Raw genomic sequence first — 25,850 nt, 5'->3', positions numbered from 1 at the left:
TTGGAGTGTGGTCTAGGGTTTCTGGGATAATGATGTTGATGTGAGCCATTACCAGCCTTTCAAAGCACTTCATGGCTACGGACGTGAGGGCTACGGGTCTGTAGTCATTTGTGTTCTTGGGTACAGGGACTATGGTGGTCTGCTTGAAGCATGTTGGTATTACAGACTCAATGAAGGACATGTTGAAAATGTCAGTGAAGACACCTGCCAGGTGGTCAGCACATGCCCGGAGCACATGTCCTGGTAATCCGTCTGGCCCCGCAGCCTTGTGTATGTTGACCTGTTTAAAGGTCTTACTCACGTCGCCTATGGAGAGCGTGATAACACAGTCGTCCGTAACAGCCAATGCACTCATGCATGCCTCAGTGTTGCTTGCCTTCAAGCGAGCATAGTGATTTAGCTCGTCTGGTAGGCTCGTGTGACTGGGCAGCATCCCTTTGTAGTCTGTTATAGTTTGCAAGCTGTGCCGCATCCGACGAGCGTCGGAGCCGGTGTAGTATGATTCAATGTTAGCCCTGTATTGAGGCTTTGCCTGTTTGATGGTTCGTCACAGGGCATAGCGGGATTTATTGTAAGCTTCCGGGTTAGAGTCCCACACCTTGAAAGCGGCAGCTCTACCCTTTAGCTCAGTGCGAATGTTGCCTGTAATCCATGGCTTCTGGTTGGGGTATGTACAGTCACTGTGGGGACGACGTCCTCAATGCACTTATTGATAAAGCCAGTGGCTGATGTTGTGCATTCCTCAATGTCATCGGAAGGATCCCGGAACATGTTCCAGTCTGTGATAGCAAAGCAGTCCTGTAGTTTAGCATCTGCTTCCTCTGACCTTTTTTTATAGACCGGGACACTGGTGCTTCCTGCTTTATTTTTTTGCTTGTAAGCAGGAATCAGCAGGATAGAGTTGTGGTCGGATTTACCAAATGGAGGGCAAGGGAGAGCTTTGTACGCGACTCTGTGTGTGGAGTACAGGTGATCTAGATCTCCTCTGGTTGCTCATTTTTCCTCTAGTTGCTCATCTAGAGACTTCCTTAGATTTCGTGCACCAGCTGTTGTTTACAAATATGCACAGACCGCCCCCCCTCGTCTTACCGGAGTGTGCTGTTCTATCCTGCCGGTGCAGCATGTATCCCGCTAGCTGAATATCCATGTCGTCATTCAGCCACGATACCTCGAAACATAGGGTATTACAGTTTTTTATGTCCTGTTGGTAGGATATTCGTGATCTTACCTCGTCTAGTTTATTGTCCAATGATTGCACGTTGGTGAGTAATATTGACGGTAATGGCAGCTTTCCTAGTTGTCTTCTGCGGGACGAGGCACCCGACTCTTCATCCTCTGCGTCGCTTCCTTTTGCGAATAATTGGGATGTCTGCCCTGTGGATTGTTTGGAGAATATCGTGTGAGTCCTGCTTGCTGCTGTTGTTGTTGTTGTTGAAGAAGAAATGTTTGTCTAATCCGAGGTGAGTGATCGCTGTCCTGATATCCAGAAGCTCTTTTCTGCCGTAAGATACGGTTGCCAAAACATTATGTACAGAATAATTTACAAATATCACAGAAAAAAACACATAATAGCACCATTTGTTAGGAGACCGTAAAACGGCAGGCATCTCCTCCGGCGCCATCTTGAATTGAAGGTTATTTAGTGGTTTATTTGGGTAGCCGGAAAGTAGAGCATTGCAGGAGTCTAATCTTGAAGTGACAAAAGAATGGATGAATTTTTCTGCATCATTTTTGTGCAAAGTTTCTATTTTTTGCAATGTTACATAGATGGAAAAAAGCTGTCCTTGAAACAGTATTGATATGTTCATCAAAAGAGGGATCAGAGTCCAGAGTAATGCCGAGGTCCTTCAGTTTTATTTGAGAAGACTGTACAACCATCGAGATTAATTGTCAGATCCAACAGAAGATCTCTTTGTTTCTTGGGACCTAGAACTAGCATCTCTGTTTTGCCCAAGTTTAAAGTAAAACATTTGCCACCATCCACTTCCTTATGTCTGAAAGAAAGGCTTCCAGGGAGGGCAATTTTGGGGCTTCACCATGTTTCATTGAAATGTACAACTGTGTATCGTCCGCGTAGCAGTGAAAGTTAACATTATGTTTCCGAATGACATTAGCAATAGGTAAAATATATAGTTAAAACAATAGTGGTCCTAGAACGGAACCTTTAGGAACATTGAAGTTTACAGTTGATTTGTCAGAGGACAAACCATCCACAGAGACAAACTGATATCGTTCCGACAGATAAGATCTAAACCAGGCCAGAACCTGTCCATGTAGACAAATTTCAGTATCGATAGTATCAAAAGCAGAGCCTCGATCTGATGCCTTTAAAAGGTAATTTACCACCTTCATGAGTGCAGTCTCAGTGCTATGATGGGGTCTAAAACCGGACTGAAGCGTTTCATATGCATTGTTTGTCTTCAGGAAGGCAGTGAGTTGCCGTACAACAGCTTTTTCAAAAAAAATTGAGAGGAATGGGAGGTTTAGAGGCATGACTATTTTCATCAATGTGTCAAGATATATTGTATTAAAACACTTGAGTGTCTCCCTTGATCCTAGGTCCTGACAGTGTTGTGCAGACTCAGGACAACTGAGCTTTGGAGAAATACACAGATTTAAAGAGGAGTCCATCATTTGCTTTCCAATGATTCTCCTCAATTAAGTTGGAAAAATAGGATGATCGAGCAGCAGTGAGAGCTCTTCGATACTGCATGTTACTGTCTTTCCAAGCTAGTCGGAAGACTTAACACCATTTCCGTTCTAATTTTCTGTATACCAGGGAGCTAGTTTTAAGTGGTGAAACTGCATCTAGGGTATTATGCAAGGTTAAATCGAGTTCCTCAGTTAGGTGGTTAACCAATTTTTGTACTCTGACGTCCTTGGATAGGTGGAGGGAGTGGAAGGGCATCTAGGAATCTTTGCATGTCCGAGAATTTATAGCACAGCTTTTGATGATGCTTGGTTGGGGCCTGAGCAGATTATTTGTTGCGATTGCAAACATAAGGTGCTCCAAAAGCAACTTTGTTGTTTGAAAGTATATTGGATAGTTCTTGGTAGCTACCTAGCTTCTTATGTTGGATCCTGCGACGCAGTTGGCATAAGTTGCTGGGACTGCTTGTATCTTTCCTGTGATCCTGCCAAATGATTCCTGACGAGCTATTTGGCATTGGAACTAGCCGGATATACAGCCATATCCTTGTAATACTTAGAGAATATCTTATGTCAAGTGTTATTGAAGTGTTGTGGTTGCAGGTTCACTTGGAATATCTAAAGCCTTTTCATTTGAGTGTTTCTATAGGCAACCAAGTGCCAATAGTCAGTATCTAAATATTGTGTGTGAAATGCCTGATTGTGTATGTGATGTGACAGAGATGTCTACTTTCTTGGGGACCTGCATATTGACTGGTTTTCATCAAGCTGTTTGTTCAAGAGCAAGCTTCTGACTGTAACCAGTGTCTGTAATCTGGTTCAGGTTATTAATCAACCTACCAGGGTGTTTACAAACACTACAGCAACAAGATCATCCACATGTATTGATCACATTTTTACTAATGCGGTAGAACTTTGTTCTAAAGCTGTATCCGTACCCATTGGATGCAGTGATCACGATATCGTGGCTAAATCCAGGAAAGCCAAAGTTCCAACAGATGGGCCTAAAATAGTGTATAAGAGATCATACAAAATATTTTGTTGTGACTGTTATGTGGATGGTGTTAAAAATATTTGTTGGTCTGATGTGATTAATGAGTAGCATCCAGACGCTGCACTTGATGAATTTATGCAATTCCTTCTTCCAATTATTGATAAACATGCACCTGTTAAGAAACGGAATGTTAGTACAGTTAAAGATCCATCGATTGATGAGGATTTCGAAAAACTGTATGGTTGTAAGAGAGGGGAAAAGGAGTGGCTAATAAGTCTGGCTGTACATCTGACTGGCTTACTTACTGCAAATTGAGAAATTATGTGACTAAACTCAACAGAAAGAAGAAGAAAATGTATTATGAAGCAAAGATCAATGATATAAAGAATGATGATATAAAGAATTAAATTAAATTATGGGCAGAAAGACAAATTCAACTCAATTCAAATCAGATGGCTTATTCATCACAAAACCATTTGATGTTGCCAAATATTTTTATGATTATTTCATTGGCAAAGTGGGCAAAATTAGGCAGGAAATGCGCACGGCAAAAAGTGAGCAATTATATTCATGCATAAAACAACTAATAATGAAAGAAAAGCAGTGCAAGTTTGAATTTTGTAAAGTTAGTGTGGGAGAGGTGGAAAAATGATTGTTAACGATCAATAATGACAAACTCCCTGGCATTGACATCTTAGATGGAAAGCTACTGAGGATGGTGGCTGACTCTATAGCCACTCATATCTGTCATATTTTTTATCTGAGCCTAGAGGAAAGTCTTTGTCCTCAGGCCTAGAGGGAAGCCAAAGTAATTCCGCTACCCAAGAGTGGTAAATCGGCCTTTACTGATTCTAACAGCAGACCTATAAGCTTGCTGCCAGCTCTTAGCAAACTGTTGGAAAAAAATGTGTTTGACCAAATACAATGCTATTTGTCACGGATCCCTTCGGAACATTCATTACGCACACCTGGCCCCTATTCCCAGTGATTAGTAATTTTATAAGTGTGTCCTTGGTTTACCATTGTTCTGTCGATTATTGTTACTATGTCTGTTGGTCGTGTCTTCAGGAAGGCAGTGAGTACCTGTGCTGTGTGTTTTGGCTTTCGTGCCATTGTGGATTGCGCAGATGATTAGGGGTCTCGTCCCGTGTGATAATCATTGTGCGCTTGTGTTATTTATTCAAGGTACTCCTCGCGCTTTTGTTTGGGTTTCAACCCTGTGTTTTGTATAGTGTTTATTTGGTCTTTGTCCCCGTGCCTGTTCACGGCGCACCATAATTTGGGTGTAATAAATAACCCTATTATGCATTCCTGCGCCTGTCTCCCAACCCTTTATGCCAGCGTGACACTATTTCTCTATAAATAGTGTAACAACAGACTTTCAGCATGCTTATAGAGAAGGGCACTCAACATGTACTGCACTGACACAAATGACTGATGATTGGTTGAAAGAAATTGATAACAAGAAGATTGTTGGAGCTGTACTGTTAGATTTCATTGCAGCCTTTGATATTACTGACCATAACCTGTTGTTGAAAATACTTAAGTGCTGAGGCATTTTTAAACCTCTTCCATATTGTGGATTCAGAGCTACTGTATCTATATAATAGAACTCAAAGGGTTTTCTTTAATGGAGGTGTCTCTAATGTCAAACATGTAAAATGTGGTGTACCACAGGGCAGCTCTTTCAGCCCTCTACTCTTTTCTATTTTTACCAATGACCTGCCACTGGCATTAAACAAAGCATGTGTGTCCATGTATGCTGATGATTCAACCATATACGCATCAGCTAATGAAGTCACTGCAAAGAGTTGTAGTCTGTTTTGGAATGGGTGGCCAGTAATAAACTGGTCCCGAATATCTATAAAACTAAGCGCATTGTATTTGGCACAAATCATTCCTTAAGTGCTAGACCTCAGCTGAATCTGGTAATGAATGGTGTGGCTGGTGAACAAGTTGAGGAGACTAAATTACTTGGCATTACCTTACATTGTAAACTGTCATGGTCAAAACATATAGTTTCAGTGGTTGCAAAGATGGGGAGAGGTCTAGCCGTAATAAAGAGATGCTCTGATTTTTTTGACATCACACTCCAAAAAGCAAGTTCTGCAGGCTCTAGTTTTGTCTAATCTTGATTATTGTCCAGTCATGTGGTCCAGTGCGGCAAGCAAAGACCTAGTTGTTGCAGCTAGCCCAGACCAGAGCGGCACGTTTTGCTCTTAATTGTAATCGGAGGGCTGATAAATACTACGCATGCCAGTCCCCTAAGAGTTGAGGAGAGACTGACTGCATCACTTCTTCTTTTTATAAGAAACATTAATATGTTGAAAATCCCAAATTGTTTGCAAAGTAAATTTACACACACACTTATCCCACCAGACATGCCACCAGGAGTCTTTTCATAGTCCCCAAATCCAGAACAAATGCAAGAAAACATACAGTATTATATAGAGCCCTTATTGCATGGAACTTCCTTCCATCTCATATTGCTCAATTAAACAACAAACTTGGTTTCAAAAATTATTTCACCTAGATAGTTTGTGTGAATGCATTGATATGTAGGCTACATGTGCCTTTTAAAAATTGTATGTAGTTCTGTCCTTAAGCAGTTCTTGTCTAATGATGTTCTGTATTATGTCATTCTGTATTATGTTTCATGTTTTGTGTGGACCCCAGGAAGAGTAGCTGCTGCTTTTGCAACAGCTAATGGGGATCCTAATAAAATACCAAATAGTCCTGGATTATGAGGAAAAACATTAAGATCCACAATATTTATTCCATGGGACAAATCTAGGTCCAGAGTATGACTGTGGCAGTGAGTAGGTCCGGAGACATAATGGAACAAATCCCACTGAGTCAATGATGCTCCGAAGTACTTTTGGAGTGGGTCTGTGGACTTCTCCATGTGAATTTAACCAAAATTGTGAATATTATCTGCCATGACTACAAGGTCTGATAGGAATTCAGGGAACTCAGTGGGGAATGGTGTATACGGCCCAGAAGGCCTGTAAACAAAAGTGATTGAGGAGTCTGCATAGATTTCATGACCAGAAGCTTAAAAGACAAAAACTAAGTCATTTTTTGGGGGGTAAATTGAAATTTGCTATCGTAAATGTTAGCAACACCTCCGCCTTTGCGTGAAACACAGGGGATATGGTCGCTAGTGTAATCAGGAGGAGAGGCCTCATTTAACACAGTAAATTAATCAGGCTTAAGCCATGTTTCACGTCAGGCCAATCACATCAAGATTATGATCAGTGATTAGGTAATTGACTATAACTGCATTGGAAGTTAGGGATCTAACAATAAGCAGCCCTATTTTGAGATGTGATATATCACAATCTCTTTCAATAATTACAGGAATGGAGGAGGTTTTTATTCCAGTGAGATTGCTAAGGCAAACACCGCCATGTTTATTTTTGCCCAACCTAGATTGTGGCACAGACTCGGTCTCAATGGGGATAGCTGAGCTGACTACACTGACTGTGCTAGTGGCAGACTCCACTAAGCTGGCAAGCTGGCTAACAGCCTGCTGCCTGGCCTGCACCCTATCTCATTGTGAAGCTAGAGTTAGAGCGCTGTCTATGTCCATAAATAAGATGAGAGCACCCCTCCAGCTCGGATGGAGTTTGTCACTCCACAGCAGGCCAGGTTTGGTCCTGTTTGTGGGTGAGTCCCAGAGGCCAATTATCTACAAATTCTATATTTTGGGAGGGGCAGAAAACAGTTTTCAACCAGTGATTGAGTTGTGAGACTGCTGTAGAGCTCATCACTCCCCCTAACTGGGAGGGGGCCAGTTAGGGGGAGTGATTTACACGCTGAACCTATGTTGCGCTTGGTGACCTCTGACTGTTTCATCCTAACATTGTTGGTGCCGACGTGGATAACAAATATCCCTATACTCTCTACAGTCAGCAGTTTTAGCCTTAGCCAGCACCATCTTCAGTGTAGCCTTAACGTATGTAGCCCTGCCCCCTGGTAAACGGTGTATGATCGCGGGATTATTCTTTTTTAGTCTCATATTGCAGGTAATGGAGTCACTAATGACTAGAGTTTTCAATTTGTCAGAGCTAATGGTGGGAGGCTTCGGCGTCTCAGACCCAGTAACGGGTGGAGGCGAGGCCAGAGAAGGCTCGGCCTCTGACTCCGACTCGTCGCTTAATGTAGAGAACCGGTTGAAAGTTTCTGTTGACTGAATGAGCTACACCGTTTGAGGACTCTTACAGCATTTCCTTCCGGAAGCCATGAGAAAAATGTCCGGCTGTGTGGACTGTGCGGGGGGATTTATACTACTATTTGTACTTATTGGTGGCACAGACGCTGTTTCATCCTTTCCTACACTTAAATTGCTCTTGCCTAACCATTGCATCTGAAGCTGAGCTTGCAGCACAGATATCCTAAACAACAGGCAATCGTTCTCTTGCATATTATGATTACAGCGACTGCAATTAGAAGGCATAATGTTAATGTTACTACAGCTTCAGCTGGTGGAGGTCCTGTTGAACCATGCCCAGATAAAGCGCCCGGGGAGAAAAAGCTCAATGAAAAAAGTTCATGGAAAAAAAAAAACTAAAACGCTTCTTAAAAAGTAAAAACAGTGGCAGGTAGCAAGGTAGCAAAGTAACGTTAGCAACAAACTGCACAACATAACTTAATCAAGTTCACAAGTTGGGGTTAACTAATGGTTAATACTGTGTGTATTGCAGCTACTGTCTGAGAGCCAAATCAACATGGTGAAGGTGGTGAACACTGTGAGCGATGCTCTCAGCTCCATGCAGAAGGAGACAGGGGGACTGAAGGCTCGGGTCAAGGCTGACCTACAGAGAGCACCGGTCAGAGGGGCTCGTCTCAAAGGCTGTGCCAATGGTAAGTCTGTTAGCTGTCTGTCCATGTCTGGCTAGCAGGCTGGCTTGCTGGCTAGTTATGTGGCTGACTGGCTATGTGGCCGGCTGGCTGGCTGGCTTTGTGGCTGTCTGGTTATGTAACTGTCTGTCTGCCTGTCTGTCTGTCTGCCATTCATGCATATGTCTATGTGTGTGTGTCTCTGTGTCTTCATATGTGTCTGACTCTGTCAGTTCCTGTAGACATACTCTATAGTTCTCTGTGTTGTTCAATATAGTACTGTATCTCTATCTGCCAGTGGCAGAGATTAATATTACCTCATTACCCTTGGTGCTAGTGTTGAATGCATGAGTGTTGAATATACAGTACAGTATGTAAATATATATATTTTTTAAATCACCTTTTAACCAGGTAGGCTAGTTGAGAAGAAGTTCTCATTTGCAACTTCGACCTGGCCAAGATAAAGCATAGCAGTTCGACACATACAACAACACAGAGTTACACATGGAATAAACAAACATACAGTCAGTAATACAGTAGGGGAAAAAAGGGGGGAAAAGTATATACAGTGAGTACAAATTAGGTAAGATAAGAGAGTTAAGGCAATAAATTGGCCATGGTTGCAAAGTAATTACAATATAGCAATTAAACACTGGAATAGTAGATGTGCAGAAGATGAATGTGCAAGTAGAGATACTGGGGTGCAAAGGAGCAAGATAAATCAATAAATACAGTATGGGGATGAGGTAGTTGGATGGGCTGTTTACAGACTGGCTATGTATAGGTGCAGTGATCTGTGAGCTGCTCTGACAGCTGGTGCTTAAAGCTAGTGAGGGAGATATGAGTCTCCAGCTTCAGTGATTTTTGCAGTTCGTTCCAGTCCTTGGCAGCAGAGAACTAGAAGGAAAGGCGGCCAAAGGATGAATTGGCTTTGGGGGTGACCAGTGAGATATACCTGCTGGAGCGTGTGCTACGAGTGGGTGCTGCTATGGTGACCAGTGAGCTGAGATAAGGCGGTGCTTTACCTAGCAGAGACTTGTAGATGACCTGGAGCCAGTGTTTTTGGCGACGAGAGTGAAGCGAGGGCCAGCCAACGAGAGCGTACAGGTCGCAGTGGTGGGTAGTATATGGGGCTTTGGTGACAAAACGGATGGCACTGTGATAGACTGCATACAATTTGTTGAGTAGGGTATTGGAGGCTATTTTGTAAATTACATCGCCAAAGTCGAGAATTGGTAGGATGGTCAGTTTTACAAGGGTATGTTTGGCAGCATGAGTGAAGGATGCTTTGTTGCGAAATAGGAAGCCGATTGGAGATGCTTAATGTGAGTCTGGAAGGAGAGTTTACAGTCTAACCAGAAACATAGGTATTTGTAGTTATCCACATATTCTAAGTCAGAGTCGTCCAGAGTAGTGATGCTGGACGGGCGGGCAGGTGCAGGCAGTGATCGGTTGAAGAGCATGCATTTAGATTTACTTGCATTTAAGAGCAGTTGGAGGCCACGGAAGGAGAGTTGTATGGCATTGAAGGTTAGTTAACACAGTGTCCAATGAACGGCCAGAAGTATACAGAATGGTGTCGTCTGGGTAGAGGTGGATTTGAGAATCACCAGCAGCAAGAGCGACATCATTGATGTATACAGAGAAGAGAGTCGGCCCGAGAATTGAATCCTGTGGCACCCCAATAGAGACTGCCAGGGGTCTGGACAACAGGCCCTCCGATTTGACACACTGAACTCTATCAGAGATGTAGTTGGTAAACCAGGCGAGGCAATCATTTGAGAAACCAAGGCTGTTGAGTCTGCCATTAAGAATGTGGTGATTGAGTTGAAAACCTTGGCCAGGTCAATGAATACGGCTGCACAGTATTGTCTCTTATCGATTGCGGTTATGATATCATTTAGGACCTTGAGCGTGGCTGAGGTGCACCCGCGACCAGCTCTGAAACCAGATTGCATAGCGGAGAAGGTACAGTGAGATTCGAAATGGTTGATAATCGGTTTGTTAACTTGGCTTTCGAAGACCTTAAAAGGGTAGGGTAGGATAGATATATGTCTGTAGCAGTTTGGGTCTAGAGTGTCTCCCACTTTGAAGAGGGGGATGACCACTGCAGCTTTCAAATCTTTGGGAATCTCAGATGATACGAAAGAGAGGTTGAACAGGCTTGTGATAGGGGTTGCAACAATTTCGGCAGATCATTTTAGAAAGAGAGGGTCCAGACTGTCTAGCCCGACTGATTTGTAGCGGTCCAGATATTGCAGCTCTTTCAGCTATCCGGATTTGGGTGAAGGAGAAATCGGGGAGGCTTGGGCGAGTTGCTGTGGGGAGTGCAGGGCTGTTGACCGGGGTAGGGGTAGCCAGGTGCAAAGCATGGCCAGCCATAGAGAAATGCTTATTGAAATTCTCAATTATCGTGGATATATCGGTGGTGACAGTGTTTCCTAGCCTCAGTGCAGTGGGCAGCTGGGAGGAGATGCCCTTATTCTCCATGGACTTTACAGTGTCCCTGAACTTTTTTGAGTTTGTGCTACAGTATGCAAATTTCTGCTTGAAAAAACTAGCCTTAGCTTTCCTAACTGCCTGTGTATATTGGTTCCTAACATCCCTGAAAAGCATATCACGGGGGCTATCCAATGCTAATGCTGAACACCACAGGATGTTTTTGTGCTGGTCAAGGGCAGTCGGGTCTGGAGAGAACCAAGGGCTATATCTGTTCCTGGTTCTACATTTTTCGAAAGTGGCATACTTATTTCAGATGGTGAGGAAGGCACTTTTAAAGAATAACCAGGCATCCTCTACTGACGGGATGAGGTCGATATCCTTCCAGGATACCCTGGCCAATTAAATTAGAAAGGCCTGCTCGCTGAAGTGTTTTAGGGAGCGTTTGACAGTGATGAGTGGTGGTCGTTTGACTGCTGATCCATTACGGATGCAGGTTAGAGGTCGACCGATTATGATTTTTCAAAATCGAGGCCGATACCGATTTATTGGGGGGCCATTAAAGCCGATACCGATTAAATCGGCCATTTTTTTGTATTTATTTGTAATAATGACAATTACAACAATACTGAATTAACACTTATTTTAACTTAATATAATACATCAATACAATCAATTTAGTCTCAAATACATAATGAAACATGTTCAATTTGGTTTAAATAATGCAAAAACAAAGTGTTGGAGAAGAAAGTAAAAGTGCAATATGTGCCATGTAAGAAAGCTAATGTTTAAGTTCCTTGCTCAGAACATGAGAACATATGAAAGCTGGTGGTTCCTTTTAACATGAGTCTTCAATATTCCCAGGTAAGAAGATTTAGGTTGTAGTTATTATAGGAATTATTTCTCTCTATACCATTTGTATTTCATATATACCTTTGACTATTGGATGTTTTTATAGGCACTTTAGTATTGCCAGTGTAACAGTATAGCTTTCGTCCCTCTCCTCTCCCCTACCTGGGCTCGATCCAGGAACACATCGACAAAAGCCACCCTCGAAGCAGCGTTACCCATGCAGAGCAAGCGGAACAACTACTAGAAGGCTCAGAGCGAGTGACGTTTGAAACGCTATTAGCGCGCACCCCACTAACTAGCTAGCCATTTCACATTGGTTACACCAGCCTATTCTCAGGAGTTGATGGCTTGAAGTCATAAACAGCGCAATACTTGCAGCACAGCAAAGAGCTGCTGGCAAAACGCACGAAAGTGCTGTTTGAATGAATGCTTACGAGCCTGTTGGTGCCTACCATCGCTCAGTCAGACTGCTCTATCAAATCATAGACTTAATTATAACATAATAACACACAGAAATACGAGTCTTAGGTCATTAATATGGTCGAATCTTGAAACTATCATTTAGAAAACGAGACGTTTATTCTTTCAGTGAAATACGGAACCGTTCCGTATTTTATCTAACGGGTGGCATCCATAAGTCTAAATATTCCTGTTACATTGCACAACCTTCAATGTTATGTCATAATTACGTACAATTCTGGCAAATTAGGTGGCCCAAACTGTTGCATATACCCTGACTCTGCATGCAATGAACGCAAGAGAAGTGAAACAATTTCACCTGGTTAATATTGCCTGCTAACCTGGATTTCTTTTAGCTAAATATGCAGGTTTAAAAATATATTTCTGTGTATTGATTTGAAGAAAGGCATTGATGTTAATGGTTAGATACACATTGGAGCAAGGACAGTCCTTTTTCGCGAATACGCACCGCACCGATTACATGCAACGCAGGACACGCTAGATAAACTAGTAATATCATCAACCATGTGTAGTTAACTAGTGATTATGATTGATTGATTGTTTTTTGTAAGATAAATGTAATGCTAGCTAGCAACTTACATTGGCTTACTGCATTCGCGTAACAGGCAGGCTCCTCGTGGAGTGCAATGAGAGGCAGGTGGTTAGAGCGTTGGACTAGTTAACTGTAAGGTTGCAAGATTGAATCCCTGAGCTGACAAGGTAAAAATCTGTCGTTCTGCCCCTGAACAAGGCAGTTAACCCACCATTCCTAGGCCATCATTGAAAATAAGAATGTGTTCTTAACTGACTTGCCTAGTTAAATAAAAGATTAAATAAAGGTGTAAAAAACTTTTTTTTTTTTTTTTATCGCCCAAATCGGTGTGCAAAAATACAGATTTCCTATTGTTATGAAAACTTGAAATCGGCCCTAATTAATCGGCCATTAAGATTAATTGGTCAACCTCTAGTAGAGGTATTTTTGGAGGGCAAGTTGGTTAGGATGATATCTATGAGGGTGCCTGTGTTTACAGATTTGGGGTTGTGCCTAGTTGGTTCATTGATAATTCCTGTGAGATTGAGGGAATCAAGTTTAGATTGTAGTATGGCCGGGATTTTAAGCATGTCCCAGTTTTGGTCACCTAGCAGCACGAGCTCTGAAGATAGATGGGGGGCAATCAGTTCACATATGGTGTCCTGGGCACAGCTGGGGGCAGAGGGTGGCCTATAGCAAGCGGCAACGGTGAGAGATTTGTTTCTGGAAAGGTAGATTTTTAAAAGTAGAAGCTAGAATTGTTTGGGTACAGACCTGCATAGTAAGACAGAACTCTGCAGGCTAACTCCGCCCCCTTTGGCAGTTCTATCTTGTCGGAAAAAGTTACAGTTAGGGATGGAAATTTCAGGGTTCTTGGTAGTCTTCCTGAGCCAGGATTCGGACACAGCTAGGACATCCGGGTTGGCAAAGTGTGCTCAAGCAGTGAGTAAAACAAAACTTAGGGAGGAGGCTTCTAATGTTAACATGCATTAAACCAAGGCTTTTACGGTTACAGAAGTAAACAAATGAGAGTGCCTGGGGAATGGGAGTGGAGCTAGGCGGTAGTGATTGGAGAGTAGTGATTGGTGTGTCCATTGGGATGTTGTGCTTGGAGTGAGAGCCTGAGAAAGACTGAGGTGTGATCCCCGAGGGAAGCTTCAAGCGAACCTCCATCAGACCTAATGGAAGCTTCAGACAAACCTACATCAGACCTGACGGAAGCTTCAGACAAACCTACATCATACCTGCCAGGAGCTTTAGATGAACCTACATCAGACCTGAGGGAAGCCTTCCAGTAGATTCTCCCTCTTCAGCCAGCCATGGAATACACAACGGCTGACACTTATGTACCACACACACTCCAATGGTAATGCCACCAGAGAGTGTGTGTGTTTTTGTGTGTGTGTGTGTGCCTATGCGTGTGTTTGCCACAGGCCCCAGGTTTTCATAAATATTTCACACAGATGGGTACCGCATTACAACCCTTGATGTAATTTCACACTCCGGGATGCCTGCATATATAGAACTAGGATGATACAGGATCCATTTCAATCACAGGAGGCTGCTGAGGGGAGGATGGCTCATAATAATGGCCAAAATGCAGCTAAAAGAGTGGAACAACAAAGGGGAGGGGGGAACAATGTAAACACTTAGGTTGGAGTCATTAAAACTTGTTTTTCAACCACTCCACACATTTCTCCACGAACTATAGTTTTGGCAACTCGGTTAGGACATATACTTTGTGCATGACACAAGTCATTTTTCCAACAATTGTTTACAGACAGATTACTTCACTTATAACTCACTGTTTCACAATTCCAGTGGGTCAGAAGTTTACATACACTAAGTTTTGACTGTGCCTTTAAACAGTTTGGAATATTCCAGAAAATGATGGCATGGCTTTAGAAGCTTCTGATAGGCTAATTGACATAATTTGAGTCAATTGGAGGTGTACCCGTGGATGTATTTCAAGGCCTACCTTCAAACTCAGTGCCCCTTTGCTTGACATCATGGGAATATCAAAATAAATCTGCCAAGACCTCCAAATTTTTTTTGTAGATCTCCACAAGTCTGGTTCATCCTTGGGAGCAATTTCCAGACACCTGAAGGTACCACATTCATCTGTACAAACAATAGTATGCAAGTATAAACACCATGGGACCATGCAGCCATCATACCGCTCAGGAAGGAGAGAATTGTCTCCTAGAGATGAACGTACTATGGTGCTAAAAGTGGAAATCAATCCCAGAACAACAGCAAAGGACCTTGTGAAGATGCTGGAGGAAACAGGTACAAAAGTATCTATATCCACAGTAAAAGGAGTCCTATATCGAAATAATCTTTTAAGGCCGCTCAGCAAGGAAGAAGCCACTGCTCTAAAATCGCCATCTAAAAGCCAGGCTACGGTTTGCAACTGCACATGGGGACAAAGATCGTACTTTTTGATGAAATTTCCTCTGGGCTGATGAAACAAAAATGTATCTGTTTGGCCATAATGACCATTGTTATGTTTGGAGGGAAAATGGGGACGCTTGCAAGCTGAAGAACACCATCCGAACCGTGAAGCAAGAAGGTGGCAGCATCATGTTGTGGGGGTGCTTTGCTGCAGGAGGGACTGGTGCATTTCACAAAATAGATAGCACCATGAGGAAAATGCTCACTAACAGGGATGTAAACACATTTGTGCACAACATTCGAGGGAAATACGTTTTATGTGCGTATGGAAAATGTTGGGATATTTTATTTCAGTTCATTAAACATGGGACCAAATCTTTACATGTTGGCTTACATTTTTGTTCAGTATAGGTTATCTGTAAGAAAAGCAACTCTGGTACTGAATCTGAGGTTGATAGTCATTGTGCCACAACTGTAAACAAGCTCCAAAAATAACACAATTTTGGTAGCAAACCTCCTCCCTCTTTCTCTCCCTCTCTCTCTCACCACCCAAGGAGTCCCCATTACCCCCCTCTTCCTCATTGCCAAGCCTGTTTGAGGCTAAGAAGTCTAGTGGAATGTTCTCCTCATCTCTGTCATATCTCTTTGTTTACACTTACGTAATGTTTTAGCCACTTGTTTTGCTTTCCAGCTGGAATTCAAACAGAGCTTTTTGTTTCTCTTCTTTTTCTCTCTGTCCCTTTGTCTCTCTCTCTTACCTTCTGCATCTCTCTCTCGCTCTCTCTCTCTCTCTCACTCTGTATCCCTTACCCTCTCTTTCTGTATCCCTTACCCTCTCTTTCTGTCTCTCCCTCTCTGTATCTCTCCTCTCTCGCTATTCGCTCTCTCTCTCCCTCTGTATCTTTCTCTTTCTCCCTCTCTCTGTAACTGTGTGTCTCTCTCTCTCTCTCTGTATCCCTTACCCTCTTTCTGTATCTCTCTCTCTCTGTATCTCTCCTCTCTCGCTATCTGCTCTGTCTCTCTCCCTCTGTATCTTTCTCCCTCTCTCTCTCTGCATCTCTCTCTCTCTCTGCATCTCTCTCTCTCTGCATCTCTCTCTCTGTAACTGTGTCTCTCTCTCTCTCTCTCTCTCTCTGTATCCCTTACCCTCTTTCTGTATCTCTCTCTCTCTGTATCTCTCCTCTCTCGCTATCTGCTCTGTCTCTCTCCCTCTGTATCTTTCTCCCTCTCTGCATCTCTCTCTCTCTCTCTGCATCTCTCTCTGCATCTCTCTCTGTATCTCTCCGCTCTCGCTATCTGCTCTGTCTCTCTCCCTCTGTATCTTTCTCCCTCTCTCTCTCTCTCCTCTCTCTCTGTAACTGTGTCTCTCTCTCTGTAACTGTGTCTCTCTCTCTCTCTCTCTCTGTATCCCTTACCCTCTTTCTGTATCTCTCGCTCTCTGTATCTCTCCTCTCTCACTATCTGCTCTGTCTCTCTCCCTCTGTATCTTTCTCTCTCTCTCTCTTACCCTCTCCCTCTGTATCTTTCTCTCTCTCTCTCTCTGCATCTCTCTCTCTCTCTGCATCTCTCTCATCTCTCTCTCTCTAAATTCAATTCAAGGGGCTTTATTGGCATGGGAAACATGTGTTAACATTGCCAAAGCAAGTGAGGTAGATAATATACAATATATATATCTGTCTCTGTATCTCTCTAGGCTCTCGTCCTCGTGACTGTGGTGATCTGTATGCTAATGGTCAGAGGGAGGATGGCATCTACTCTGTGTTTCCCACTCACTACCCCTACGGCTTCCAGGTCTACTGTGACATGACCACGGACGGAGGGGGCTGGACTGTGAGTCATACTGTACACACACACACACACAGACAGGCAAGCTTGTAAGCACACACACACACACAATCAACATGAAGGGGACTGGGACCATATTCTCAAGTGTCTGCATTAGAATAGAAGAAACACAGCCATTTATATCCTCAAGCACTCCAACAGTGTTCTTTTTCATCCACAAAGACAGTGTTTTTCCTTTCTCCCTCTCCTCCTCTACACTTTTATTGGGTTGGTAATCAAAATAAAAACTCCAGAGTGATTAGGTAATGAAATGGTTTTCATTATCTTAGCTTTATATATGTTTTACTTTATTACAAAGTATATCACCTGCCAAGCCGCACTGAAATAAGAATCCTTCAGTGTTTAACACTCTTAATAAAATCTGTCCCAGAATGCAACATACATTTAATTTGAACAATCTTCTGGATCATCCATCTTCTGAGAAACAAGAGCTCTGGAGAACGAACATTGTTTTCTTCTCCACTCCTCATGATTAAAATGCAGCACTGTTTATACCCGAGCATATTTGTATAGAAAAACCAAAGTGGGATAAATAGATTGCGTGTTGAACTTTAGACCTTAAAATGATCCGGGCTGCAAAAAAAAGGAACATGTGAAAAGGCTTCTACGACTGTGTCTGAGAATGCAGGTGAGAATACAGATGAGAGAAGCAGATATGAAACACAAACTTGACTACGTAGCCGTCTACGTACTACATAGAGAGAGCGAGGGAGAGGGAGATGAGTATTCAAAGGAGCGCAAGATAATTGAATGGGAAATGTTCCCTCTCACCCAAAACATTCTCCTTCACGCTTCTGCTGCTCCGGCCTGTACCTCCTGATATCATTATTGGAGTCACCTTAATGCATCTCAGCTCTTTCTCAGACTTGTCGGAGTGTACATTATACACATTGCAGCTGCGCTGCTGCAACAGGCCGACGATGTACTCATTCAGCCTTTTGTTATGATGCACTGCTGAGTGCATTCTGAGATGACATGTAGCAAGTTGTGTTTGGAGCGAGTAGTGGAGCAAGTAGTTAAACTCGACTGTGACCTATTTTATCCTCATTATAGGCTATTTTATATTTTATTTACATGAGTGTACTGTCCGACAGCCTGTACAGGTTCAGAACGATGCACTGTTCTTTTTGTTTGTTTTTGTAGACAATTTTAGCTCCTCACAGAACGCACCACCTTGCTGGACTTTTTCGACTTCAAGCTTGCGCTGCTACCTGTGGCTAGTCTGCTTTTTAGCATTAACCTTAATGGCTACAGACGGCTATCCAATGGATGTCAATGGCCAACAATTGAGTGTCCAATGCTACTGCTGTGAAATGTTCACTAACTAACCAGAGGGGGGAGTGGAAGACCTAGCGCATACGGAAAATGGGTATGTCTGTAAAAAGTGTCTTTGGTGTGACCGGAAGATGGAGGATAAAAGGCGGCTTCAGAAGGACATTTGCCGGCTGTCCAATGAGCTGAATCAGAAGGGAAGCCTCATTGAGTTGAGACAGGACTTCGAATACCTGACTGACAGACTATTGGCTACAGTCAATCGGATTAGTTAGGATAGGAATGTGATTTTAGGAGTCATAAGAGATAATTTACTATCTATAGCCTTTGCACAGTAAGTAGCCATGCCCCAAGTGATGTCAGAGAGCGTGTCAGCCTGACGGAACTGTCCTTTTCGTCCACAGTGCATGAAAGGATTGGTAAGAAATTAACATGCAGACCAGAACATCGTCAGGTTGCAGCTGCGCATGTAATGTGGTTTTAATCCTAAATATCAACACGAGGTGTAGGCGAGAAGCTCATCTCTCTGACAATCACTGGTACGGCTGATTAGCTGTCCTAAGTCAAATATCTAGAAAAAGGGGCCTCCCGGGTGGCGCAGTGGTTAAGGGCGCTGTACTGCAGCGCCAGCTGGGCCATCAGAGTCCCTGGGTTCGCGCCCAGGCTCTGTCGTAACCGGCCGTGACCGGGAGGTCCGTGGGGCGACGCACAATTGGCCTAGCGTCGCCCGGGTTAGGGAGGGCTTGGTCGGTAGGGGTGTCCTTGTCTCATCGCGCACCAGCGACTCCTGTGGCGGGCTGGGCGCAGTGTGCGCTAACCAAGGTGGCCAGGTGCACAATGTTTCCTCCGGCACATTGGTGCGGCTGGCTTCCGGGTTGGATGCGCGCTGTGTTAAGAAGCAGTGCGGCTTGGTTGGGTTGTGTATCGGAGGACGCATGACTTTCAACCTTCGTCTCTCCCGAGCACGTACGGGAGTTGTAGCGATGAGACAAGATAGTAGCTACTACAACAATTGGATACCACAAAATTGGGGAGAAAAAGGGGTAAAATTCTAAACAAAAAATATCTAGAAAAGGGAATATTAAGTGGGACCATCCTACTACTCTGCAAACCATCCTATCCTACTACTTTACTCAAATCACTGTATTCTCCTACTCTCATCACCAATGGGAGCTGTCGACACGTCTGTATCTTTTTTATTAATCGTTTTATTTCACCTTTATTTAACCAGGTAGGCAAGTTGAGAACAGGTACAATTGCGACCTGGCCAAGATAAATCAAAGCAGTTCGACACATACAACGACAGAGTTACACATGGAGTAAAAACATACAGTCAATAATACAGTATAAACAAGTCTATATACGATGTGAGCAAATGAGGTAGGTAAAGGCAAAAAAAGGCCATGGTGGCAAAGTAAATACAATATAGCAAGTAAAACACTGGAATGGTAGATTTGCAGTGGAAGAATGTGCAATGTAGAACGAAAAATAATGGGGTGCAAAGGAGCAAAATAAATAAATAAGATAAATACAGTTGGGAAAGAGGTAGTTGATTGGGCTAAATTATAGGTGGGCTATGTACAGGTGCAGTAATCTGTGAGCTGCTCTGACAGTTGGTGCTTAAAGCTAGTGAGGGAGAGAAGTGTTTCCAGTTTCAGAGATTTTTGTAGTTTGTTCCAGTCATTGGCAGCAGAGAACTGGAAGGAGAGGCGGCCAAAGAAAGAATTGGTTTTGGGGGTGACCAGAGAGATATACCTGCTGGAGCGCGCGCTACAGGTGGGTGATGCTATGGTAACCAGCGAGCGGAGATAAGCGGGGACTTTACCTAGCAGGGTCTTGTAGATGACATGGAGCCAGTGGGTTTGGCGACGAGTATGAAGCGAGGGCCAGCCAACGAGAATGTACAGGTCACAATGGTGGGTAATATATGGGGCTTTGGTGACAAAACAGATTGCACTGTGATAGACTGCATCCAATTTGTTGAGTAGGGTATTGGAGGCTATTTTATAAATGACATCGCCGAAGTCAAGGATTGGTAGGATGGTCAGTTATACAAGGGTATGTTTGGCAGCATGAGTGAAGGATGCTTTGTTGCGAAATAGGAAGCCAATTCTAGATTTAGCTTTGGTTTGGAGATGTTTGATGTGGGTCTGGAAGGAGAGTCTACAGGAACTACACCCCCCCATTCAGCTGAAATAGTGGCGCAGGGAATGCTAAAATATTCTTAGAAATATTTAACCTCCACACATTAACAAGTCCAATACCTCAAATGAAAGATAAACATCTTGTTCATCTACCCAGATTTTTAAAATGTTTTACGGCAAAAACACAGCATATATTTGTTAGACCACCACCAAAACAGAGAAAACGTAGCCATTTTGTACCACAAAAGATAAAATGACAACAGGATTAAAAAAAATAATAATTCACTAACCTCTTGAAAATCTTCAGATGACAGTCATATGACAGTACATTTGTTTTGTTCGATAATATGCATTTTATATCCATAAATCTTGGTTTACATTGACGCCATGTTCCGAAAATTCTCCAAAATGTCCGGAGGAATTATAGAAAGCTACGCCAGATAACAGAAATACTCATCATAAACTTTGACTAAAGATACAGTGCCTTGCGAAAGTATTCGGCCCCCTTGAACTTTGCAACCTTTTGCCACATTTCAGGCTTCAAACATAAAGATATAAAACTGTATTTTTTTTGTGAAGAATCAACAAGTGGGACACAATCATGAAGTGGAACGACATTTATTGGATATTTCAAACTTTTTTAACAAATCAAAAACTGAAAAATTGGGCATGCAAAATTATTCAGCCCCTTTACTTTCAGTGCAGCAAACTCTCTCCAGAAATTCAGTGAGGATCTCTGAATGATCCAATGTTGACCTAAATGACTAATGATGATAAATACAATCCACCTGTGTGTAATCAAGTCTCCGTATAAATGCACCTGCACTGTGATAGTCTCAGAGGTCTGTTAAAAGCGCAGAGAGCATCATGAAGAACAAGGAATACACCAGGCAGGTCCGAGATACTGTTGTGAAGAAGTTTAAAGCCGGATTTGGATACAAAAAGATTTCCCAAGCTTTAAACATCCCAAGGAGCACTGTGCAAGCGATAATATTGAAATGGAAGGTGTATCAGACCACTGCAAATCTACCAAGACCTGGCCGTCCCTCTAAACTTTCAGCTCATACAAGGAGAAGACTGATCAGAGAGGCAGCCAAGAGGCCCATGATCACTCTGGATGAACTGCAGAGATCTACAGCTGAGGTGGGAGACTCTGTCCATAGGACAACAATCAGTCGTATATTGCACAAATCTGGCCTTTATGGAAGAGTGGCAAGAAGAAAGCCATTTCTTAAAGATATCCATAAAAAGTGTCGTTTAAAGTTTGCCACAAGCCACCTGGGAGACACACCAAACATGTGGAAGAAGGTGCTCTGGTCAGATGAAACCAAAATTGAACTTTTTGGCAACAATGCAAAATGTTATGTTTGGCGTAAAAGCAACACAGCGCATCACCCTGAACACAACATCCCCACTGTCAAACATGGTGGTGGCAGCATCATGGTTTGGGCCTGCTTTTCTTCAGCATGGACAGGGAAGATCGTTCAAATTGATGGGAAGATGGATGGAGCCAAATACAGGACCATTCTGGAAGAATACCTGATGGAGTCTGCAAAAGACCTAAGACTGGGACGGAGATTTGTCTTCCAACAAGACAATGATCCAAAACATAAAGCAAAATCTACAATGGAATGGTTCAAAAATAAACATATCCAGGTGTTAGAATGGCCAAGTCAAAGTCCAGACCTGAATCCAATCGAGAATCGGTGGAAAGAACTGAAAACTGCTGTTCACAAATGCTCTCCATCCAACCTCACTGAGCTCGAGCTGTTTTGCAAGGAGGAATGGGAAAAAATTTCAGTCTCTCGATGTGCAAAACTGATAGACATACCAAGCGACTTACAGCTGTAATCGCAGCAAAAGGTGGCGCTACAACGTATTAACTTAAGGGGGCTGAATAATTTTGCACACCCAATTTTTCAGTTTTTGATTTGTTAAAAAAGTTTGAAATATCCAATAAATGTCGTTCCACTTCATGATTGTGTCCCACTTGTTGATTCTTCACAAAAAAATACAGTTTTATATCTTTATGTTTGAAGCCTGAAATGTGGCAAAAGGTCGCAAAGTTCAAGGGGGCCGAATACTTTCGCAAGGCACTGTACATGTTCTACATATAATTAAAAAGATACACTGGTTGTTAATGCAACCGCTGTGTCACATTTTTTTTTAACGTTACGGAAAAAGCCTAACATTGCAATAATCTGAGACGGCGCTCAGACGTAACAATATTTCTCCGCTATGTTGGAGTCAACAGAAATACAAAATTACAACATAAATATTCCCTTACCTTTGATGATCTTCGATCAGAATGTAGTGCAAGGAGTCCTAGTTCAACAATACATTGTTTTGTTTCATAATGTTCAATTCTATTGTCCATGTAGCAGCATTTGCTACCACTTTCAGCTCAAATGCCCAAGTGTATGTGTGTATGTGTGTATAGTTTATTTAGTTTCTGTATGCGGTTTTGTGTGTGAGTGTGCAGTGTGTGAGTGCAGTGTAGTGGCCTTTTCTCTCTGTTCTGAGCTGTAGTGGTCCTTAGGGAGACGAGAGGGGAGCTCTTATAGGGAGCTAATAGTTTATCAGACACAGCAGCTAGCACTCAGTCTCACGTCAGAATTAAACTTTCATCCAAACTGTTTATGCTTCAGTTTAGGCATTAACTCCTAATGGTTAAGTTAAGGGTTAAGGTTTGGGATAGGGATACAATTAACTTCAGAGGCAGGTCCTTAGGCCCATCCACAACACCCTAGTAAAACTGAAACTTACTTGAAGGTAACGGTTTCCACGTAATCTCTCGATGTCCTCAGACACTGACTTGTATCGCGGGTGACCTGGCTGGACACAGATGCACACACAAATTCCAAATGGGGATAGTTTAGGAACATATTAGTTGGCTAGCGCCACATCCACCCTCAGAGAGACTGTTATCTGTGTTAGTCCCTAAACCAGAACTTTCTCAGTTCTGCCAAACGCAAACTCTGGTCTACACAAGTATATCACAGACACACTTTGTGTGCACGTGTGTGTATGTCAATCACTGTCAGCGAGCGTGCCTAAGACAGACAAGGTCATGGCTTCCTATCATCTGATGGAGTGACAGAGGGCTTGGCACAGCATGATACAGTACAGCCAACCACCAGTCTTTCATTGAATTAAGATGGGTGTGTATCTCTCCATGTCGTTGTGTTTCTGTAGTTTAAATGTTTGTTCTACCGTGTGTGTGTGTGTGTGTGTGTGTGTCAATCACCATCAGCGAGCATGCCTTAGACAGTCTTCATAGAATATGTGTGTATAATTGGCTGTTCGTGATGGATAACACCTCGGCGTCATTAGCAGCTCAGAAGTGTGATCCAACAGGAATTAAGACAGTGTCTGTAAGAGGTAGAGTCGTGGGCTTAAATAAGGGATGAGCCATATGCTGCCATTCACTTAAACAGAGCAGCCCTACTGAGACTAGCACACATGCAGATGGGGTCATAAGAGGGAGGGAGGGAGAAGAAAAGAGAGAGAGGGAGGGAGAAAAATGAGGGAGGGAGGGCAGAGAAAGAGGAGAGAGGGAGGGTCTGCAGAGACAGAAATGTATAGGAAGATCTACAGAGAAGGATGGTAGGCATCTTTAGAAAGAAAGAGGGAGTAGAGAGAATGAAGTTCTGAAGAGAGGGGAGACTCTAGTCTACAGAGAGGGGAGAGGGGGAGGCTCTAGTCTGCAGAAATACAAAAGAGCGGAGAGGCTCTAGTCTGCAGAGATACAAAGAGAGGGGAGAGTGGGGAGGCTCTAGTCTACAGATATACAAAGAGGGGGAGAGTGGAGAGGCTCTAGTCTAGAGATAGAAAGAGAGGGGAGAGTGGGGAGGCTCTAGTCTAGAGATACAAAGAGAGGGGAGAGTGGGGAGGCTCTAGTCTACAGAGATACAAAGAGAGGGGAGAGTGGGGAGGCTCTAGTCTACAGAGATACAAAGAGGGGAGAGTGGGGAGGCTCTAGTCTACAGAGATACAAAGAGAGGGGAGAGTGGGGAGGCTCTAGTCTACAGAGATACAAAGTGAAGGGAGAGTGGGTATTCTCTAGTCTAGGGATACAAAGAGAGGGGAGAGTGGGGAGGCTCTAGTCTACAGAGATACAAAGTGAAGGGAGAGTGGGTATTCTCTAGTCTAGGGATACAAAGAGAGGGGAGAGTGGGGAGGCTCTAGTCTACAGAGATACAAAGAGAGGGGAGAGTGGGGAGGCTCTAGTCTACAGAGATACAAAGAGAGGGGAGAGTGGGGAGGCTCTAGTCTACAGAGATACAAAGAGAGGAGTGACATATAGTTGTTGAATCACTTACCTACAATATTTAAATCCCAGTGCTCTTTTCCATCAGGCTTTCTAGCCACGTCCCATCCTGACTTAAAACATCACTCTCCTGGGCACTACAAGAATGTTTGTACCCATATCCTCCACATAACTCAGTTAAAACATGGCTTCCCTCCCTGGAGCTGCAGAAACGGTGTTATGCTGACCTTTACCACAGGGCTGGTTAGCGCTGGTGATTGAATAGGGCTCTCCTTCTTGTGATAAGGTCAGGCCAGTGTGCTGTGTGATAGTGCTGGGAGTAGATAGAGGGATCATGGATGTGTCCCAAATGGCACCCTATTCCCTACATTCCATACATACTTTTGATTCGGACCTATAATACTATAGTGTATACTACGGTAGGAATACTATAGAATTTACTGTAGTGTTTTTGCAGACTTAACTGTTATATTCACTATAGTATACTGTAGTATGTACAGTTTACTTAAGCAATAAGGCACGAAGGGGTGTGGTATATGGCCAATATACCACGACTTTGCGCCATGTCTTGATACAGCCCTTAGCAGTGTTATGTTGGCCATATTCCACAAACCCCCGAGGTGCCTTATTTGTATTATAAACTGGTTACCAATGTATTTAGAGCAGTAAAAAGTGTTTTGTCATACCCGTGGTATACGTTCTGATATAGCATGGCTGTCAGCCAATCAGCATTCAGGGCTGGAACTACCCGGGTTGGATGCGCGCTGTGTTAAGAAGCAGTGCGGCTTGGTTGGGTTGTGTATCGGAGGACGCATGACTTTCGACCTTCGTCTCTCCCGAGCCCGTACGGGAGTTGTAGCGATGAGACAAGATAGTAGCTACTAAAACAATTGGATACCATGAAATTGGGGAGAAAAAGGGGGTAAAGTTGTATATTTTATGGAAATTACTGTATTGTTTTTGCGGACTTTAGTATACTTAAGCAATAAGGCCCGAAGGGGTGTGTTATATGGCCAATATACCATGGCCACGGGCTGTTCTCCGTACGACACAATGCTGAGTACCTCTATACAGCCCTCAGCCGTGGTATATTGGCCATATACCACAAACCCCCATGGTGCCTTATTGCTATTATAAGCTGGTTATCAACGTAATTAG

At 43.2% G+C, this 25,850-nt stretch overlaps 1 protein-coding gene across 2 annotated transcripts in view; it reads left to right on the top strand.

Moving 5' to 3' along the window:
- The window catches only part of LOC109868772 (fibrinogen C domain-containing protein 1), a 212,892-nt gene that overhangs the window by 75,737 nt on the left and 111,305 nt on the right, over positions 1–25,850 (top strand). For both annotated transcript variants that reach the window (XM_031803076.1, XM_020458504.2), the window contains 2 exons: positions 8,350–8,509; positions 16,855–16,991. In XM_031803076.1, coding sequence (XP_031658936.1) covers positions 8,350–8,509; positions 16,855–16,991 — 297 coding nt within the window. The remainder of the gene's footprint in view (positions 1–8,349; positions 8,510–16,854; positions 16,992–25,850) is intronic.

This window comes from Oncorhynchus kisutch, linkage group LG23 (genome assembly GCF_002021735.2).
Source record: "Oncorhynchus kisutch isolate 150728-3 linkage group LG23, Okis_V2, whole genome shotgun sequence".
In the NCBI taxonomy this organism is placed as follows: domain Eukaryota; kingdom Metazoa; phylum Chordata; class Actinopteri; order Salmoniformes; family Salmonidae; genus Oncorhynchus; species Oncorhynchus kisutch.
Note: the sequence above shows the minus strand (reverse complement) of the source record. Positions and strands in the feature narration are given on the sequence as shown.